Raw genomic sequence first — 19,053 nt, 5'->3', positions numbered from 1 at the left:
GTGTGAAATTATTTGTGTTGGAATTAATTTGTTTGTGCCATATTTCATCAACCCTGAAACTATCGAATACCTGTCAACCTTATACTTTCGAAGAGTTACTAAAGAGTTCATGTTGAGGCACCCTTGCCGAAACACACGAGTTCATCTACAATCAAAATACCAATGATAACGTGACACATATGGACATCCGAATAAAGATCATTGAGTCCCACGTCGACCACAAACGAAAGCAGTAAACTCTCCTCAACGATAAAAGATGATCATTCTCCTACAGTTCATCCCCTAATAACATTATTTTACTTAATTCATTATTATAACTCACTAATGATGATTATGGAACATTTGTATCATGTAAACTGTACATCATTAATCAGAAAACATTGCCCAACTTAAGGTGTACCACGTACAACTAGTGTTCGCTTTCCTATCTCTATCTCTTACATAGTATCTACACTTGGTGACCAAAGCAATCTTGTGAATGTCACACCTTGACACTTCCAAAGTCAATCCAATTTTGTGCATCAACATAATTAATATTTATATTGGCAAGAGTTGATATGCTCTCTCATGTCAAGTGAAGTTTATATCTCTTTAATTATAGTTACAAATAATTCAATGTGAAATATCATTAATAAATACTAATAAAAAAGGATGGTGCTATCCACACGGTCATTTTTACCTTTTTGCACTTCTCTACCTTAATTTTTAACCGTTAGATCGAATAAATTAAAAATGATCAATGTAGAAAAATTAATAAAAATGTGTAAAAGGTCAAAAAAGTGACAAAAAATGTAGCAGATTCTGATTGCACACTACTTCAATAAAACCAAGTTCCTTCTCAATTGGTAATTACCTTCGAAGAGGGGAAATATGTGAATACGAAAAATATACAAAGTCGGTTCTACCCCACTCGACGACAAACAGAGAAGGGTATTTTTGGTTGTTCGAGCTTATCCTGATGCAAGCAAATCATTCAATTTTACAACATCCTTGCTCATTTTTTCAAAAACACTCCAGAAACTAACGGTCGTCGTTTAGATCATGCAACTCGGCACAGCGTCTTCTTCCTTCTCTATTCCAGTTTTAACCCCCAACAAATCCCATAATTACACCGCGGTACCCTTCACCTTCAACCACCGCGAACCAAAACCCAGAACCTGTTTCCGACCCATTGGATTTTCATCTTCTTCGCCAACCAGAAATGTCTGGAGGAGAACCCCGCAGCTCAAAACGGCGCCGTCTCCCTCCTCCACGCCGTCCCACCAGAACCGCCGCCCCAGAAACCAGCAAGGTCCGTCGCATTTGGACCATAGCGTCGACATGGACGAGCTCTTGTCATCAATCGGACAGACCCAGAACGAGCTGGAACTGTACTCTCTAATGTCGGCCTACAAAGGCCGGCAGCTGTCGATTCGGTTCATGGTTTCGCTGCTCTCGCGGGAGTCTGATTGGCAGCGGTCACTCGCTATCCTCGATTGGATTAACGAGGAAGCTCTGTACACTCCCTCCGTGTTCGCTTACAATGTTGTGATACGAAACGTGCTTCGCGCCAAGCAGTGGGAGATTGCACACGGACTGTTCGACGAAATGCGCCAGCGAGCGCTGGCACCTGATAGGTACACTTATTCGACGCTGATTACTTCTTTCGGGAAGGCGGGTATGTTTGATTCGGCGCTCTCTTGGCTCCAGAAGATGGAGCAGGACCGTGTGCCCGGCGATCTTGTTCTGTACAGCAACTTGATTGAGCTTTCGCGTAAGTTGTGTGATTATTCCAAGGCAATTTCGATTTTTTCGAGGTTGAAGAGGTCGGGGATTATGCCGGACCTTGTGGCTTACAATTCGATGATCAATGTGTTTGGGAAAGCTAGGTTGTTTAGGGAAGCTCGGCTCCTTATTAAGGAGATGAGGGCGGTTGGTGTTTTGCCAGATACAGTTAGTTATTCGACGCTTTTGAGCATGTACATTGAGAACCAAAAGTTTGTTGAGGCGTTGTCTGTGTTCTCTGAGATGAACGAGGTTAAGTGTCCGCTTGATCTCACGACGTGCAATGTTATGATTGATGTTTACGGGCAGCTCGATATGGCTAAGGAAGCTGACAGGTTGTTTTGGGGCATGAGGAAAATGGGACTTGAACCCAATGTTGTTAGTTACAATACTCTTTTGAGGGTTTATGGCGATGCTGAGCTTTTCGGGGAAGCCATCCATCTTTTTCGATTGATGCAGAGAATGGATATTGAGCAGAATGTTGTCACATACAATACGATGATCAAGATTTATGGGAAGTCACTTGAACACGAAAAAGCTACGAATCTTGTGCAAGAAATGCAGCAGAGAGGGGTTCAGCCAAATGCAATTACATACTCAACGATTATATCTATATGGGGTAAGGCTGGGAAACTGGATCGGGCAGCAATGCTGTTTCAAAAGCTGAGGAGCTCTGGGGTTGAGATTGATCAGGTTCTTTATCAGACCATGATTGTGGCTTATGAGAGAGTAGGCTTGGTTGCTCATGCTAAGCGTTTACTTCATGAGCTCAAGCGCCCAGACAATATCCCTAGGGAGACTGCAATTACGATTCTTGCTAGAGCCGGTCGCATAGAAGAGGCTACATGGGTTTTCCGTCAAGCTTTTGAGGCTGGGGAGGTGAAGGATATATCGGTCTTTGGTTGCATGATTGATCTTTTTTCAAGAAACCGGAAGTACGCGAACTGCATTGAGGTGTTTGAAAAGATGAGAGTGGCAGGATACTTTCCTGCTTCCAATGTGATTGATCTAGTTCTCAATGCTTATGGAAAGTTACGGGAATTTGAGAAGGCAGATGCTGTATACAGTGAGATGCAGGAAGAAGGGTGTGTTTTCTCCGACGAAGTTCACTTCCAGATGCTTAGTCTTTACGGTGCAAGAAAAGATTTTAAGATGGTAGAGTCACTATTTGAGAGGCTGATCTCTGATCCCAACATCAACAAGAAAGAGTTACATCTCGTTGTTGCCAGCATCTACGAAAGATCAAATAGACTTAACGATGCATCCCGGGTCATGAACAAGATGAATGAAAGGCGAATTATGATGTCTTGACCCTTCTTAGAAGTCCATAGCATGTGTTAAAAATTTACCCTGTTACTGTGAATACGTTGTTCTGCCGGTTATTCTGTAGATATTGTACCGCGTGACCATGTGTATAGACCGCAACACAAAGGAACTACCAGTATCCAAATTTTGGACCTGAAATGTTCTATCTGTACACAAATGCACAATTGTAAGTCGGTTTTCGCCAATTTTTATGTGAAGGAACCATTAAACCAGTCCTTTTGTTCTTATAGATTGCGGATTTTCAACAGCGCTGAAAAAGCAAGTTGAAGTGTCCTGTTTACAGCTTCTACTACTCCATGTTTAAAGAGAGAGTTTTGTCTGCAGTCCCGTTGCATGTTGTACTTGTATTTCGAGGTTGGTAAGCGACCATCGTTTGAAAAAATACCTACGATCTCAATTCTTTCCTTCTACTGACTTGTCCCCCTTTGTTTCCCCTTTTTTTCCAGATTCGACATCGTTAAAAGCTTCTGAGCTTGTACTTTTGTTGCAAGTAATGTAACTTGGAAGAGATACCTTGTTCTATATTTAGGGTTTTCCAGCATACATGTTCAAACGTGCATTATACCAGACGCATTGACACCTTTATCTTTTTTTCGTACCATTTTCTGTTGCATTGCTGGATAGGACCAAGGCTCTTTCCGACCCTCCAGTTGGGGAGATTTTAGCATACAACTGCGATATATTAGTCTATTAGATCATCTCTAACCCTTGGACTAAAACTTAAAATTTTTAGCCCATAAACAACTTTTTTGCTCTAACTTTTCTGGCCTAAATTTTTTAGTTTGAGATTATTAAAAAATAAATTTAGGCTAATTTTTTCTTTTAAAGTAATTTTTTTAAATAAAAATTATGTACACTATCATAATATTTTAGCAATTAGATTTAAATTTGGACCGTTAAATCTTTTTTTTACTGTTAGATTTGATAATATTCGATCTCAGGCGTTAGATTCAATAAAAGGAAAACTAATGAAAAGGGCTTGAAAACTTTGAGTTTTAATGATAAAGACAAAATAAAGGGTAAAGTGAATAGTACCAGGATTGACTTTTTAGTAAAAAAATGTGGTTTTTCATTAAAGTGAACAGTATCGTGGGTTTTTCGTTAAAACCCCCTTCAATAAATCCTAGGAGATATGTTCATGTGGGTGGGGTTCCGCTAGTGATGCCCACAACATTTTCTGGGCTAAATTCTGGGGGGAATTTAGTTTTTGTTTGGCTTTTAGCTTTTAATCCACACATTTAGCATGAATTGGGTTAGATTTGGAGAAGGAGGGGGAATAAAACCTAAAAAATAGCATTTAGTTCATGATTGAGTTTGGTCTTACGAGACGAATGATATGAAGTGATGGTGACTTTTCCCCTCTCGTGAGCATATCACCGTCTAAAGAAGATGTAAATGAATAAACCAAGAAGTCTTAGTATTAAAGAGGTTACATATTCCTAGCCATTCATGGTGGACGATAACCTACTTTCCACAAATGATGCAACTAGTTTTTCACAACTCTTTTAACTTATTTGGGATTTTTTAGAACGTTGGGGGGCCATATTAATTCGTAAGTTTAGTTGCTAGTTGAGGCTTCAGTGGGTCCCGAATTGGAGAAGAATTTACAGGCAACTGTCTGTGATGCTAAATTCTTTGGCATTTGGTCAAAATATTTGACCTTGAGTCGTGTAATTGGAATCAAATAAACTCACACAGACATAGTTCATCGGAAAAATCGAGTCTAATACGAGGGAGTTCAATTATTGAGTGTAATATATGGGTCTTGTGAGTTATTACGAATTATGCGTCTTACAACTATTAAACTCACATCACAAAAAAAAAATTAATGTTATAGGAATCTAACTTAAGAATCAGGCTATATATGAGAATTAACTCACATAAACCTATTAAAAAATACTTAATGTGACGGTTTCTCAAATTAATAACACAATGCCATGTTAATAGGTTAAAACATATAACGGCATGTGATAGGCTTTTAATATTGTCACTTTAACGTCCTAGTTGGATGTTACCACCAAGTCAAGCCGTGCCTTATCAAATTCGCAATCAACATGCTAAGTGCTTCAAAAATTCATTATTACATTGGAAAGGGTCCTTTTCACTATTCGTTCTGGTTATTCAAAAGAAGAAAAAGAAAGTTCTTAAAAAAAAAAAAAATACAAAATTTGACTATTTCTACATGATCTTCTTTTTTAATTATTTTGGCTTTAAAAAAATGTCCAAAAATTCACTATTTTTAATCATTAAGGGATGGCTCAGTGATTGAGAATGAATTTCAAACTTGTATTTTTTATAAGTCTTCTCGATTTCCGAAAATATGAATTGACGCGATAAAGTCACCAATTGATATTTAAAAAAAAAAAAAAAACAAGATTCACTAATTTTACTCTTTTTAGAGTTTTATTCTGCAGTCTCAATCTCCCAATTCAAAATATTGTTAGAGTTAGGTCACTGAACTCATGAAATATTCTCTTGAAAATAAAAGAATAATTTATTTTATTTTATTCTTATATACAATACATTCTGCAATGACGAAGAACATCCACTATATCTTATGCATATTAAACAATAAATATTAATTAAATTTTTTATCAATCCACCTGATCCACCAATACACTATTTTATTTGGCGGTAATGTTGTTTATACTTTGATTAGTTGCTAATTTGTTGACGTGAGCATTGTGATTAAAAAGTTAAACTTCATAGTCGATGTGCAAAACGGTTTCAATATGACGCGATGTTTGACACTTTCCCAAAGAGACAGAAATATTCATAGAATTTAAACACAACAACTTACGCAATTGAATGTAATAACTTGAACTTATCATTTTTATAATTAAAAAAATGAATTATTATTGGCACTTCAAAATTCTTATTCTACATTCTAAACTTTATATATTTAGAAATAAAAATACACTTGTAAGGAGTGTAGAATGAGATTTTTGGAGTGTCAATAACATTTTCCTTCAAAAACAGGTCACATTCATCATTTTATTCGAAATTTTAAGTTCAGTTAACTGTTGTATACGTCACTTATTTAAAAATAATAAATAAACCAGCCAATAACAACGACACAAGATCAAAAACAACCCAGGCAAAGAATGTAACTTATTGCACAAGGCCCTGTATTAGGGTCAACATTAATCCCTAGTTAATATTAAGATTAAAAATAAGAATGTAACTTGTGCATTTTTTATTTTCTTAAATTTAAATTCCATTTTGTCTAGTTAATTAGAACAACGTACATTATTTTCATCTAAATTTGAAATCTTTTGCGTAATTTAGTGAAAATTATCTTATTTTGTTTTAAACATGAATAATTTAAATCCTACTTATAAACAAATAAAAAATAAAAAAAACAACAACAACAAGAAAACCGAAAAATGGAATCACATTTTGTTCCAAGTTTGTTTTTCACTTTTCACCCAATGAATCCCATGTTTTTTGTTCAACTCAAAGTTAGAAAACGGCACAACGTTTTTTTGACTATTTTCCAACTTAAAAAACACCTGAAAACAATTAACGTTTAACCAACAAGCCATAAATCTCGTGAGGGCTCAGATTTCTTTCCTAATTTAAATCCACCAAGAAAATGTGTATATATATGGATCCTGAAATTTGTAATTTTGTAGCGTTTAGTCCACCCTACTAGTCCTTCCCCGTCACATTCCTTTAGAATTTAGCCCCTCCTGTCACGGCGGTTGGACAAATTAGTCCGTCCTTAGCCGCCGGAGACCTTTCTTCTGTGCTGTTTCACGATCCTTCCTATAATCCCCTCCATTAACCCAGCTCAGTAGACAAATTAAAGAACAAGTCTTTAGTCACTGATTAAACGAACTAATCACTTCTTTAATCAAATCCTCCTCCTACCCACCAGCAAAAAGATCATTTTCTCTATCATTTTCTTTCCTTTTCCCTCACTTTCCTTCCAACCAAACAGAAAACACATGCTAACAAGCACCCACCTTTCTTCCTTCATCTCGAAAACCCAGCAGGATTAGCCCGTTTTGGAATCTGGGTCGGTGGGATATTTTTGTTTTTTTTGGATTCTGGACCTGAAGTTTGTGAATTTTGAAAAATGAAGAAGCTCAAGAGCTACTACTCGCATCTGAGGCACCACCAAACAATTGAGCTCAAATGGATCTTCCCCTTGGCGATTGGCTCCGTTGTCTCCCTCTTCCTCCTCTTCCTCACCACCCTGACGTCGTCCAACGGCACGCCGCTGCTCCCCTTCTACCGCTCCTTCTCCATCTCCAGCTCCGTCTTCATCGAATCCAAGCTCCACCCGATTCCCGTCTCCACCCTTCCGCCGCCGCCGCGCTTCGCCTACTTCATCTCCGGCTCCATCGGCGATGGCAACATGCTGAAGCGGACCCTCCAGGCCCTCTACCACCCGCACAACCGCTACGTCGTCCACCTGGACCTCGAGTCGCCGCCCGAGGAGCGGATTGATCTGCAGAATTACGTTTCTACCCACCCCGTTTTTGTCAGGTTTGGGAATGTGAAGATGATCAGCAAGGCCAACCTCGTCACTTACAGGGGCCCGACTATGGTGGCCAACACCCTCCACGCGGCCGCCATTTTGCTGAGGGAGGGCGGCGATTGGGATTGGTTCATCAATCTCAGCGCTTCTGATTACCCACTTGTTACTCAGGATGGTGAGTCTAAAATTTGGGACTTTTGCACTGGTTTCGTTTAAAATTTGGGATTTTTGGACTTTTTTTGTGTGTTAAATTTGAAGACTTTTGGACTGGTTTCGTTTAAAATTTGGGTTTTTTGGACTTTTTTTGTGTGTTAAATTTGAATAATTAATCACTGGATTTTGATTATTTTGGTTGATTAGATCTGCTGCACACGTTCTCATACTTGCCGCGGGATCTTAATTTCATCGATCATACGAGCAACATTGGATGGAAAGAGTATGCATAACTTCCCCCCCCCCCCCTCTCCCCTTCTTTTTTTTTTTGGGTTGTCTATTTTATAAAGTTTCTGTTTTTATTTTCGTTTCTTTTTCTGAGTGAGTAAAGTTGTGTGATTGATTTGGTAATGCTGCCTGTTTATAGGTATCAAAGAGCGAAACCGATAATTGTGGATCCGGGGTTGTATATGACCAAGAAAGCTGATGTTTTTTGGGTTACACAGCGAAGGAGTGTGCCAACAGCTTTCAAACTTTTTACAGGTACAAATTTTAGATGACAAATCATATAGGAGGACCAAATGGGACCTAGAAAGTAGAAATCCAAACATATATAAAGTACGTAAATTTATACATGTATTGTTAGGAATGGAAATGGCTGTCCTTTTTCTGTTTCGATTTTCAGCAAATGAACTTGTTTAGTAGTCTATGGATTTGAAAATTGGTATTGAAAATGTGGCTAAGCAGTAAGACAAATGGGTTTTTGCCAAATTTATGACAGCCTTTGCTTTAAAAAAAAAAAAAAAAAAAAATTCAATTGTCACAAGAAAACATGAGATGAACAAAGGATGTCCTGTAGCTATTAGAATTTGCAATTGAAACATATTTTTTTGTGTTGAGTGCTTTAGAATCAATAATTAGCAACCTTTGTTCAGCTTTGGTGTTTGTGCAAAACTACACTGCTGACAACATGGGATTGCTTGGAAACATTAGAGTTCAACTCCGAGTGGATGAGGCTATATGTCTCAGCCCTCTCTGGTTGTTTTCTTTGAAGAAGCGACTCCTAAAACATCTTTCGTATCATGAGAAGACATCTGTTCAATTTCATTTACCCTGAAGTGAAAAATAGGAACAAAACAGAACATCATATTGATGACTCAATTACAGTTGCAGTTAAGGAATGACCTTTATTTAACAACTTTCACAAATGCATTCCTAAGTGTGTCGAACTGCTGTCTTTTGCTGCTGAACCAAACAACTTATATGTGTGTGTGGATTATATCCTCTTGTTCTGTGTTCTGAAACCGTGAACTCATAATAGTTGCATGTGCATTTGGACCCTAGTTTTTATTGCCGATATTCTATATTAGGCATAAAAGTAAGTTAGTATGCTTTTTTTTCTTCTCACAAAGTGGGATCAATTACCACGATTAATAACGACATCAAAGCATTAAGCTACATAATCTGATTCCATGTTGCGTGATTGTTAAATTGTCTCTTATACAACGCTGGGATTTCATGTATTCTGCACGTTAAAAACATATAGTCCAGAGGTCCTCTAGGGTGCTAGCTAATTTCTTTACACACCACTCTTATAGTTCCTTTTCGCCTGACCTTGGTCTTTGTAGGTTTTGGACGTTAAAAAATTTGGTTTTTTTTAAGTGAGATTTGCCAATTTCCCATAAATTCTCCACCTGTTGCTCCTCTCCAACTGCTACCTGCCCTTACTGAATCCCTGGAAAATATCCATAAGCTCTACATTGAGAACCATTTCCTGTTTCCATAAGTTTAATTTAACCAAACGTTTGCTTTCTCTCATAGGTTCTGCTTGGATGGCACTTTCAAAGCCTTTTGTTGATTACTGCATATGGGGCTGGGACAACCTACCTCGAACTGTTCTCATGTACTATGCAAACTTTATATCGTCCCCGGAGGGATACTTTCACACTGTCATCTGTAATGCTCAAGAGTTCCGCAACACAACTGTGAATAGTGACCTACATTTTATAACGTGGGACAACCCTCCCAAGCAACATCCTCACCACCTTAACCTTGCAGATATGCAAAGGATGGTCGACAGCAATGCTCCCTTTGCAAGAAAGTTTCGCCAAGATGATCCAGTGCTTGACAAAATTGATTCTGAGTTATTGTTTAAGGGTCCTGGTATGCTTGTTCCTGGTGGTTGGTGCATAGGAAAAAGGGACAATGGGTCCGATCCATGCTCTGATATTGGCAGTACCACAATCCTCAGGCCTACCCCTGGAGCAAAAAGGCTCGAGGTTTTGATCAGCTCTCTATTGTCCAATGAGAAATTCCGACCAAAACAGTGCAAATGACAAGAACTCAAAACTGCTTGTTTAAGCTGGTAAAAGTGCTTCCCCGCGCCAGTTCAGTTAGTTTACAATTGACGATGGAATACAGCATGATCAGGGAAATGGTATTCGATATAGTTGGAAGAGGAGATGGCTGAATGTATGCACATACTTCCGATGAGCTGTAGTGCTTCCTGCTATAGTGGCATGGTATGTATCATTGATTTATAGGTTAGCCCACCATATCCCATTTACATTTTTTATCGTTCTAAAATTTTTGGATACTGTACTTGTCATGGTCCGGGCATGTCGTATGCTGCAGTAAAATGTCTCTTGAAATGATGACGGGAGTATAAGAACTGCTGGAAAGATGTATATTTGAAAAGAGGAAATCTAAAGAAAACTTGTCTCTGATTCTGTGCAAACCTGTGGATCTAAAGCTGTTTCTTTCAACAAAAAAAAAAAAGAAAAAAAAAGCTGTGTTTTGCTCGTCTTGTTACGTTTAGGGTTTTTTTTATTTTTTTCGACTGCCATCATTTGGTTTGTTGGATGATAATTCATTTGGTCATGCCTATGAATTGAAGCCCATGACCCCTTAGGCTTTGGAGCCTCCTGGGCACAGGCCATCCATGACGTTCCCTTGCCGTGGAGAGATTCTAACACATCCGTCTCAATATTTCTCGTCTCATTTCACATGGCGGATATATGTATGATTACACTCAAGAATTTCCTCCCACTGGGGGGGAAAAGCTCTCGTTCTTTTTCATTTTACCTAAACTTTTATTATTTTGTAAGTATTTTTGTAGAATAACTCTTCAAGTCGCGTCGTGTGATCCTTCCAAATGATGCATTGTATTGCAATTAAATGAGTTTTACATTAAAATGTGAATAAAATCAATGTTGATGGTGGTGCCCATCACCACAATGATCACATATTTAACACTTAAAAATGGACATTCATTTAGCTAAATAGTTACTCATTGACCAGCCCTACCGTCCACTAAAAGGTTTCAAACTCCATTGCTGCCTGTGAGAGATTTTATTTTCTGTTACATTGAAAAGTTTCGGATTCTGAATTTAGGCTACTCGTACCCATCACTTTACACTACGCCCACTCTCATCACGGGCTAACCTTAGTGCCTTTGAGAAATTATTAACTCTAAAAGGAAAATAAAATTAGTAACTCCTTAAAGAGCTTGTATTTCTCTTTTCTTGTTAAGATTTGGTTCACTCTCATTGATGGAAAGTAATTAAGAACACCAGTGCATGGTGTTAAAGGTTGAAGGGGACTTGACATCAACATTAGGGTTTGCTGCAACTAGCAAAACATAAAGTGATGGACTCGTGTAATTACTTACTACCCTATTGTAGAATTGTAATTCCCTCAAAGGTATTGATGATACAATATTACAAATATATACAAGTTAACTGTCTTGGGATAAAAGTAATTTTAAGCCCACAAGAATTTATAAAACCTAGCCCATAAGAATTCTAATTGAATTCTCCTATACTAACACCTATAGAGGAATATGGATTAAAAAAAAAAAAATATATATATATATATATATATATTAGTATTAAGGGAGAGAAGAGAGTTCAAAACTATTACAATTATTTAATAAAAGAGTAAATTTCGAATCAGGAACACATAGATAAAAATTTAATATTTGTACATTAAAACATTGGACCACATGTCACTATGGAGTGATACTTTTCCTAGCCAAATTCATTGCATACCTCTAAATAATCCAAACGAGTGTGGCTCTCCGTACACCTGTGTTGTGCATGCTAGCTAGCTTCTTATTTTGTTTTCAATCATTTCTTTTCATGTAAAATTAATGGTCCCAAACACCTTTTGTGCTTATATGGTCTATGAATGCAAAGCAATTTAGAAGCATGCATTGCAGCAAATAGCTAGTGGCCCCACTTCAATAATTATCTTCCGCACAATTCACGTGAATAGCATATGCTTTATGAGTACTGTTTGGGAAATTAATTTTGTAGATAAAATTTATAAATTAAATGATGTTTCACAAATAGAAATAAACACGTTTATTAATGCTTAAATTATAATCTAATCATCAACTTTCATATCATTTAATTTATAAATTTTTATTTAAAAATTTAGTTTCTCTAGTATTACTATGTTTTATTGTTCTTGTTTGGGAGAGTTTGTTTGTTGTTTTTTTATATTTTATATTTTATGTATAATTAGTGATACATCTCTTTGTAATTATATGTTGTATTGTGTAATTGAGAATATATCAGTTTATATCTGTATCACTCATGATATAATAAGTGAAAGATATATTATGATATATTTTGGGAGTTCGAATCCTCTTGGTGAGAATTTCAAAAATTTGTGAATCGTGTTTGTTCGTGCAGTTAGAAATATTTGTAAATTTTTTTATTTAAAATTAAATATAAATAGGATTTTGATGAAAAGTAATTGTACAATATATAATGAATGAACACGATTACAAATTTCTAAATCCTCACAAAAAAAAAAATCGAAATATATCCTGTTGGTACTAATGTTATATATATATATATAAAAAAAAAAAAAAAAAAAAAAAAAGGAAAGGGATCCTCTCCAGATCCATTTCACCAAAATCACCTAATCAATCAATCTTAGCTTTCAAAATTTAATCTAACGGCTAAAAACATGAAGTTCTTTAAAAGTTATAATAACTTTAACCGTTGAATTAAATTTAAAGAGTTTGAATTAAGTGATTAGATGAATTAGGTGGAAAGTGATATTTTCCTGAAAAAATAAACTCTCATTAGTCAGTTGATTTGACGCTCCTCCATCTAATTCAATCAAATTTTCTGCCATTTTTTTTTTCTGCCGTACGTACACCGTTCAATCAAGCTTTCGGCATCATAAAATAGTTGATTTACCTCTTTACGACCTATCTAAAGAAAAATTTCTACCGTGCAACTGTAATGAGAAAGAGAAAATACTTTCTACTGCAATTCCGATCAGTTAAATGCTTGTCAAAAAACAAAAAACATAAACTAAATTGATTACGAATGTATGATTTAACACCACCACCACCACCATCACTGATTACCAATGTATGAATTGACACCACCATCACCACCACCATCACCGATTATGAATGTATGAATTGACACCATCACCACCACCACCAGCAGGCGTCCAAGGTAGAGGGAGAAGCTCCCAACCCTAGAAAAAGAAACCCCTAAAAGCATATATATAAAATCATTGGGACCACAAAAGTGTGTACATAGTCCTATATATAAAATCATTGGGACCATAAAAGTGTGTGTATATGTATGTATGTATATATATAGAAATGTTATTGTCACTTCAAAAATCTTATTTTATACTCCTCACAAATGTATTTTTCTTTCTGAATATAGAAAATTTGGAGTATAGAATGTGAATTTTGAAATGCCAATAACAATTTCCTATATATATATATATATATATTTATGGAGCACAACACTGGAAAGAAAAGATAATTCTTTAACAACATGCGCATACATCTATCTACATATATACATGTTCAATAATATTCTGGGCCAGAAAAATTGAATTCAAATAATAATTAAAATAAGAGAAAATAGGGTTTGCTGCTATCTCCAAACTACATAACCTTGCTTGAATATTTAGCAAAATATAATAGAGAAACACCAGTTGCAGGCTTACAATGATTTTTAAGTCCTAGGTAACACTGCAATCACATGTAAAATGACTAAACTTGCGGCGAACCCTGTGAACACAAGATCTTCAATTAGCTCTCCATCCTTTAGCCTTCATCCGGACAAGGGAGTATACAAACCCTTCTCAGAAGAAATCATGTGCTTGAGTCCTTCACTAGCTAGCTAATGAGCGAAACCCCCGCCGACCAGGCCATGCGATTCTCCGTTGCCCATGTAGAAGAGGACGTCACAGTTGACCGGATCTAGCTAAAAGGAGAGGAAAAACCGAAGTGCATTTGGATCTTGGAAAACATTTGCTAGGTACTCTCTTTTCTTTTTACAGAAAATACACACACACACACACATATATATATGCTTTCTGTTCTTTCGATCCCCTTCATGTATATAAGCACTTACCATGATCCATTGATCCAAGAAAATAGGTTTAGCTCATAACAAAATCTTAGAATACAATAAAATTAGACAACAAAATCCAGAAAAAAAAGGGTAAAACAACACTACATCACCTGATCTTTCTCCGACCTTGCAAAAAATTAAAGATGGATTTTCCTTTCCGTAGAATCAAAGCATTAGAGGCTTCTGTCGAGGAGAGATGAAGCTCGCTGCCCCGAATTACATGGCATCGGCGCCATCTCACCCACGACAGAAGTCCCGACGCTTTGATATTTCGATCTCGCTTTTAGTACGGTTTTTTGGATCCACTGGCTAAATCTCTTCTCCGGAATCCTCATGCTGCAGCTTTTTATATAGGCATGAAGGAGCCAGTATAGTATTTCTTCATTTTCATTTTTTATTTTAACAAAGTGCAACTGGTACTATAAATAACTATTATTCGTACATTATAAACTCCAAATTCTCTCTCACAAACAATGATTAAGGCCTCATGGTCATGGATAAAGGACATAAAATATAATATACAATACATATTTAGTACAGCTTTGGATATAAATATATATTATAAAATGAAACAAATATATAAACTTATATTTAGGCAGGGGTTGTCCTTGGGTGAATAAATTTATTTTTTCATAAAAATATATATATAAACTAAGTCATCATATGATCTCAGCAGTAGACCTAGCCCTAAGCTCATACATGTGAGTTGATGAATTATTCATGAAATTTGTAAACGCAAAACACTTGTGAGATGAAATCGATCTGCAAAACTAGTATTATTAGTTGATTAGTATTATTAATCCACGTTTTAGTGCGGTTAGATCAATCATCAGATTATGATAATCATGATAGGCCTGTTTTAATTAACAATGTATAAATGGCTTCTGCAGTAGATACCTAACTAAAACAATCATATCTTGACAAAGTCAAGCTTAAGTAATTGAGAGTATATTAATCAAAAAATTAATCTACAAACATAAGATAAAAATCATGTTGAAAAAAAAAAGCTAAAATGTCGTCACGTTAATATTTGCTTGATCTATTTAAGTTATGGAGTGTGGTTCTGGAAATCAATGGAGTTTACAGACCCTAATATTAAGGCCTTACCCAAAATAAGAAGTCGCAAAATGTGAAGACCAAAAAGAACCCAATTAACATATCCTTATATACAGAGACTACAGCCTTCAGAAGTTGTAGGATATCTGATCGTCACTAACTTAAAGGCCAGCAGCAAGGCGTCAGTGCCATTCTTCCTGACAAGGGTCCTCAACTACTATACATAATTTCTCTTTGAAGTTTAAACCTTGCCTTCCAATCCTCGTACTCTCTCGTTTTTACATTTAGGGTGGTGCTATCCATTTTATATTACTTTTTTACTTTTCATGCACCTCTTTCAATTTTTAATAATCAGTTCAAATTAATCGAAAAAAAATCAAATAATAGAAATTAACAAATAGTGAGTAAGAGATCAAAATAATTATGTGAATGAAATAGCAAGTTGGAGAAATTGATTGGGCATTGATTTATACATTAACAAGTCGTTGAGTAGAAAGTTGTGTGGTGCAATTCTTGTAAACAAAGTAGGAAAGCAAACCCTACATATCTTTCGGCTTTCCCCGTCCATTTCACCATATATTTTATTTATTTACTGAGAAAGTAAATTAGTGGCAGAATTACACAGATAATGATAGCTTCTAGATGGAGAGATCGATCAGCTCCAGAAGGCACATCCACCCTATTTATAGCTAGGTTAGTAGAATATGTTAGCTTCTCTGCAAACACATGCATTTGGAGGAGTCGTTCCTTTCACACGTGAAATTTCCAGATTAGAAAATTTGCCTCAAAGAAACGAGACAAGCTTCCATCTTGCTTCATCATTTTTTATCACATGGACTGCGACATGACCTTTTTTTGTTAACAATTTGACTGATGACAAAAAGAACGAAGAAAGGAGGACATGTTTATTGGAACGTGGACAACGAGGATGAAAAATTAAAGTAGCAACCTTATGGCACATAAAGTAGTCTTATAATTACTAGAACTAAAAATTGGTCGCAAAAGAGATCAAACTTAACGGGAAAAGTGCAAATGGCTTGTTAGCAAGTTAATTAAGTTTGTTCGACAAATAAAAAAAAAAAAAAAAGAAAAAAGAAAGAAAACGTTAATTGAGTTTGTTGCATTCACATTAATTAGCAAGACAAAAGTATTTGGAGAACTAACAAAGATAAGAAAAAAATCATGAAATTTAATAAGATCATGACTATGAATAAACAAGTACAATATATATATATATATATATATATGGATGCAAATATTGAAGATGGAGCCAACTTACCAATATACCAATTTTTTTCTCTTTGGATTCTTGTTAGATGGCCATTTAGAGAAAGATCAAAAGTGTAGAAGTTGTGTAGAAATTTTTGGTCACAGGAGAGATGGCAACAACTGTTGGCGCAATTGCGGTACAGTTAGTGCCATCTCTCCTGCGAACATAAATCCCCCAACCTTTCTTAATTCCGTCACTTCTCTAGAGGTACCTCTCTCCCTCTCTCTCTCTTTCTCTCAATGAATTTGGAGAATGCTGCATTTTTCGTTAATGGAGTGAAGAAATTATTGCATCTACATAAAGAAATAAAGGGGTTCATGTCACAGGAGGATGGAACATGCTGTTAGCTAGAGCACAGCTTGTACCATCTCTCCTGCGACAAGAGTCCCTCAACCTCTTCTATCTCTTCTTTGTTTCTTTATACAATGTGTTAATGCTCTACGACCTTAGATAGCCCCCATATTTATAGCCATCAAGCTAGGCCGATGTTTCTCTAAGTACTCGGAGAATGTTAGGTTTATCAACAATGTAAGGAAATTACCTGTACATTTCCATGAAGTTTACTTTTAATTTGCAAGGACTTTGCCCGTGATTACATAATATATAAAGAGAGATAAATTGGCATATGCTAATGAATTAATCATTATTCAAAATCAAATATATTGTTTAAAATTTGGAAAATTGATCTAACCACACAAATTTGAAACTCACTAGTAATTTACAGGGTTCATTTTTCCATGGAAAATAATAAAAGTTACAAGCACACAATTTCGTCGAGACTTCATATCTCCTAATAGATCTCCATCGCCAGTCATAAGAAAATGAAAATGATGTTAGACTCTTCGAATGACTGAGTCATACTGGCTTGGACTAGATTTGTTTTATAATGTTAGTCATAAATTAGAACTAATCACAGAATTTAACTTGTAAAACGATTCTTGGCAATGAAATTTCAAATTCTCGTGAAAAGTGAGACAATTTTGATCCGTAAGTTGGTCTAAGAAATAGCTAGGAAATGAGGGGTGTAATTAAATAGGATTTAAGAGGATTTTAATTGACTTTTTTAAGTGATGGTTTTCATTATGTTGACTTCTAAAAATTTCATATGGATTTTGGAAGATTTGAGAAGATTTTTTTTTTTCTTTTTTGTCAAATGATAAATTTGTTAGATTAAATGTTATATTAGTGAGCCGACAAGGTTTGAACCCACGCGGTGGTGTAAGCATAACATTTCTCTCCACCATTGTGGTACTTATGATGAAGATTTGAAAAGATTCATATAACAGATTTCTATGGATTTTGACTGACTTATGTAGAATTGAATCTTGACTGTCGAATAAATCAAATGGTGATAAATGTGCCTAGGTCTAAACCTAATCAAATTGTCACATCATGGCATGGGTTGGAATTTACGTTGAATACACTGATTTGTGACTCTTTTTCGTTCGAGTATTTTCTGGTTGCGGAGTGTACACATTGTGCGCTCTTCGAGGGTTGCGTGTTGTTTCGAAGACAAGCTCTGTATGAAATTCAAGTACCAGGATTCCAAGCCTACTACAAAACCTGGGGATTTAAGTTGCATCTTATCACTTTGTTTCCAGTTTGACATGTTTGTTCATAAATATGCAATCATTCTCTATAAGATATATGAGATTCAGACTGATGTATCAACTGATTGGTTTTCGAATACAGGATTCAAGTTAGGAAACTATTAATCTGCCACAAGTTTACATGCCGCCTTCAACAAATCTACGTTAATTAATTAAGCAAATTTTACATAGACATCGATCTGATTAACCAAATTGGAAACCACATTTCTTGCTTAATTACCTGTATCTGTCAAAGATTAATCACATCCTTTTTGCCTCTATTGGTGTTTCCATATATTAATCTTGGGATCTAGTCATCAGCCGGCCATTCCTGTATATGACACTCGAACTTTGAAGAGGGTCTTGTGAGGAGAAGCCGGATTAGGGACATGTGAGAGGGAAGTACGTAGGACCAAAGAGCGGTCCAAGGTTACCATAACAAATCATGAGGATGGACTGGTGGATTTTTTTGTGTCTTGGGACTGCACAGACAGGCGATATGATTGCCAGATCCCAAAATTTCTTCAAACTTGAAAGAAAAATAATAGATACCTCAACCCCTCCTTGATGGTGCTTCATTTGTTATGGGTATCCAGTGCTAATTTTTGTGCTCAATATTAAACATATACGGTCTGTGAGCAATCATGCACTCTGTTCTGGATACAACATTCCTCAGATAAAACTCCCTTTCTTTTAACTGGAGAATATATTAACTAGTACGCACGTATATTTATATAATATATACTGAACCATGACATGTGGGGAATATTTCTTTCTAACTTTATACATTAGTTTTTTGTCCAATGCCGGGAAAGCATGAACATGCTGTAAGATTCTTAGCAGGATCATCATGCAGTGCGAAATTCATTGGTAGTATCCTCAATATAATACCGTAGAAAAAGCGGCCTACTGGAATCTTATGTTGTTCCTTGTGATTTGTGTCGAAGCTTTGTGCTTCTTTTGGATTACGTTCTGGTGCAAATTTGCACTTTTTCCCTAATAACTGAGTGT

General features: G+C 36.1%; 2 protein-coding genes and 1 long non-coding RNA gene across 3 annotated transcripts; all 3 read left to right on the top strand.

Annotated features, from left to right (window-relative positions):
* The first annotated feature begins 1,001 nt into the window (after nt 1–1,001).
* LOC137740886 (Tetratricopeptide repeat (TPR)-like superfamily protein) lies at nt 1,002–3,302 on the top strand. Its single transcript, XM_068480691.2, has one exon. It carries the CDS (start codon nt 1,042–1,044, stop codon nt 3,073–3,075), a length of 2,034 nt encoding a protein of 677 aa, XP_068336792.1. The 5' UTR covers nt 1,002–1,041; the 3' UTR covers nt 3,076–3,302.
* A 3,189-nt stretch (nt 3,303–6,491) lies between these two features.
* Nucleotides 6,492–10,452, top strand: LOC137739530 (beta-glucuronosyltransferase GlcAT14B-like). Its single transcript, XM_068479130.2, has 4 exons — nt 6,492–7,751; nt 7,937–8,012; nt 8,157–8,272; nt 9,551–10,452. Exons 1-4 carry the CDS (start codon nt 7,172–7,174, stop codon nt 10,063–10,065), a joined length of 1,287 nt encoding a protein of 428 aa, XP_068335231.1. The 5' UTR covers nt 6,492–7,171; the 3' UTR covers nt 10,066–10,452.
* A 3,105-nt stretch (nt 10,453–13,557) lies between these two features.
* LOC148694011 (uncharacterized) lies at nt 13,558–18,161 on the top strand. Its single transcript, XR_015966920.1, has 2 exons — nt 13,558–14,031; nt 16,500–18,161. It is a non-coding gene; the product is annotated as an uncharacterized LOC148694011 (long non-coding RNA).
* The last annotated feature ends 892 nt before the right edge of the window (nt 18,162–19,053 follow it).

This window comes from Pyrus communis, chromosome 9 (assembly GCF_041283825.1).
Source record: "Pyrus communis isolate YQ-2024b chromosome 9, ASM4128382v1, whole genome shotgun sequence".
NCBI classification, from domain to species: domain Eukaryota; kingdom Viridiplantae; phylum Streptophyta; class Magnoliopsida; order Rosales; family Rosaceae; genus Pyrus; species Pyrus communis.
The sequence above is the reverse complement of the archived record's forward strand: the minus strand, read 5'-3'. Positions and strand labels throughout refer to the sequence as shown.

Bases quoted from the DNA above. Each gene is read 5' to 3' on its own strand.
- LOC137740886 (XM_068480691.2), top strand. From the start codon at position 1,042: ATGCAACTCGGCACAGCGTCTTCTTCCTTCTCTATTCCAGTTTTAACC.
- LOC137739530 (XM_068479130.2), top strand. From the start codon at position 7,172: ATGAAGAAGCTCAAGAGCTACTACTCGCATCTGAGGCACCACCAAACA. The intron at 7,752-7,936 runs GTGAGTCTAAAA...TTGGTTGATTAG, and splicing joins CCCACTTGTTACTCAGGATG to ATCTGCTGCACACGTTCTCA. The intron at 8,273-9,550 runs GTACAAATTTTA...TTTCTCTCATAG, and splicing joins AGCTTTCAAACTTTTTACAG to GTTCTGCTTGGATGGCACTT.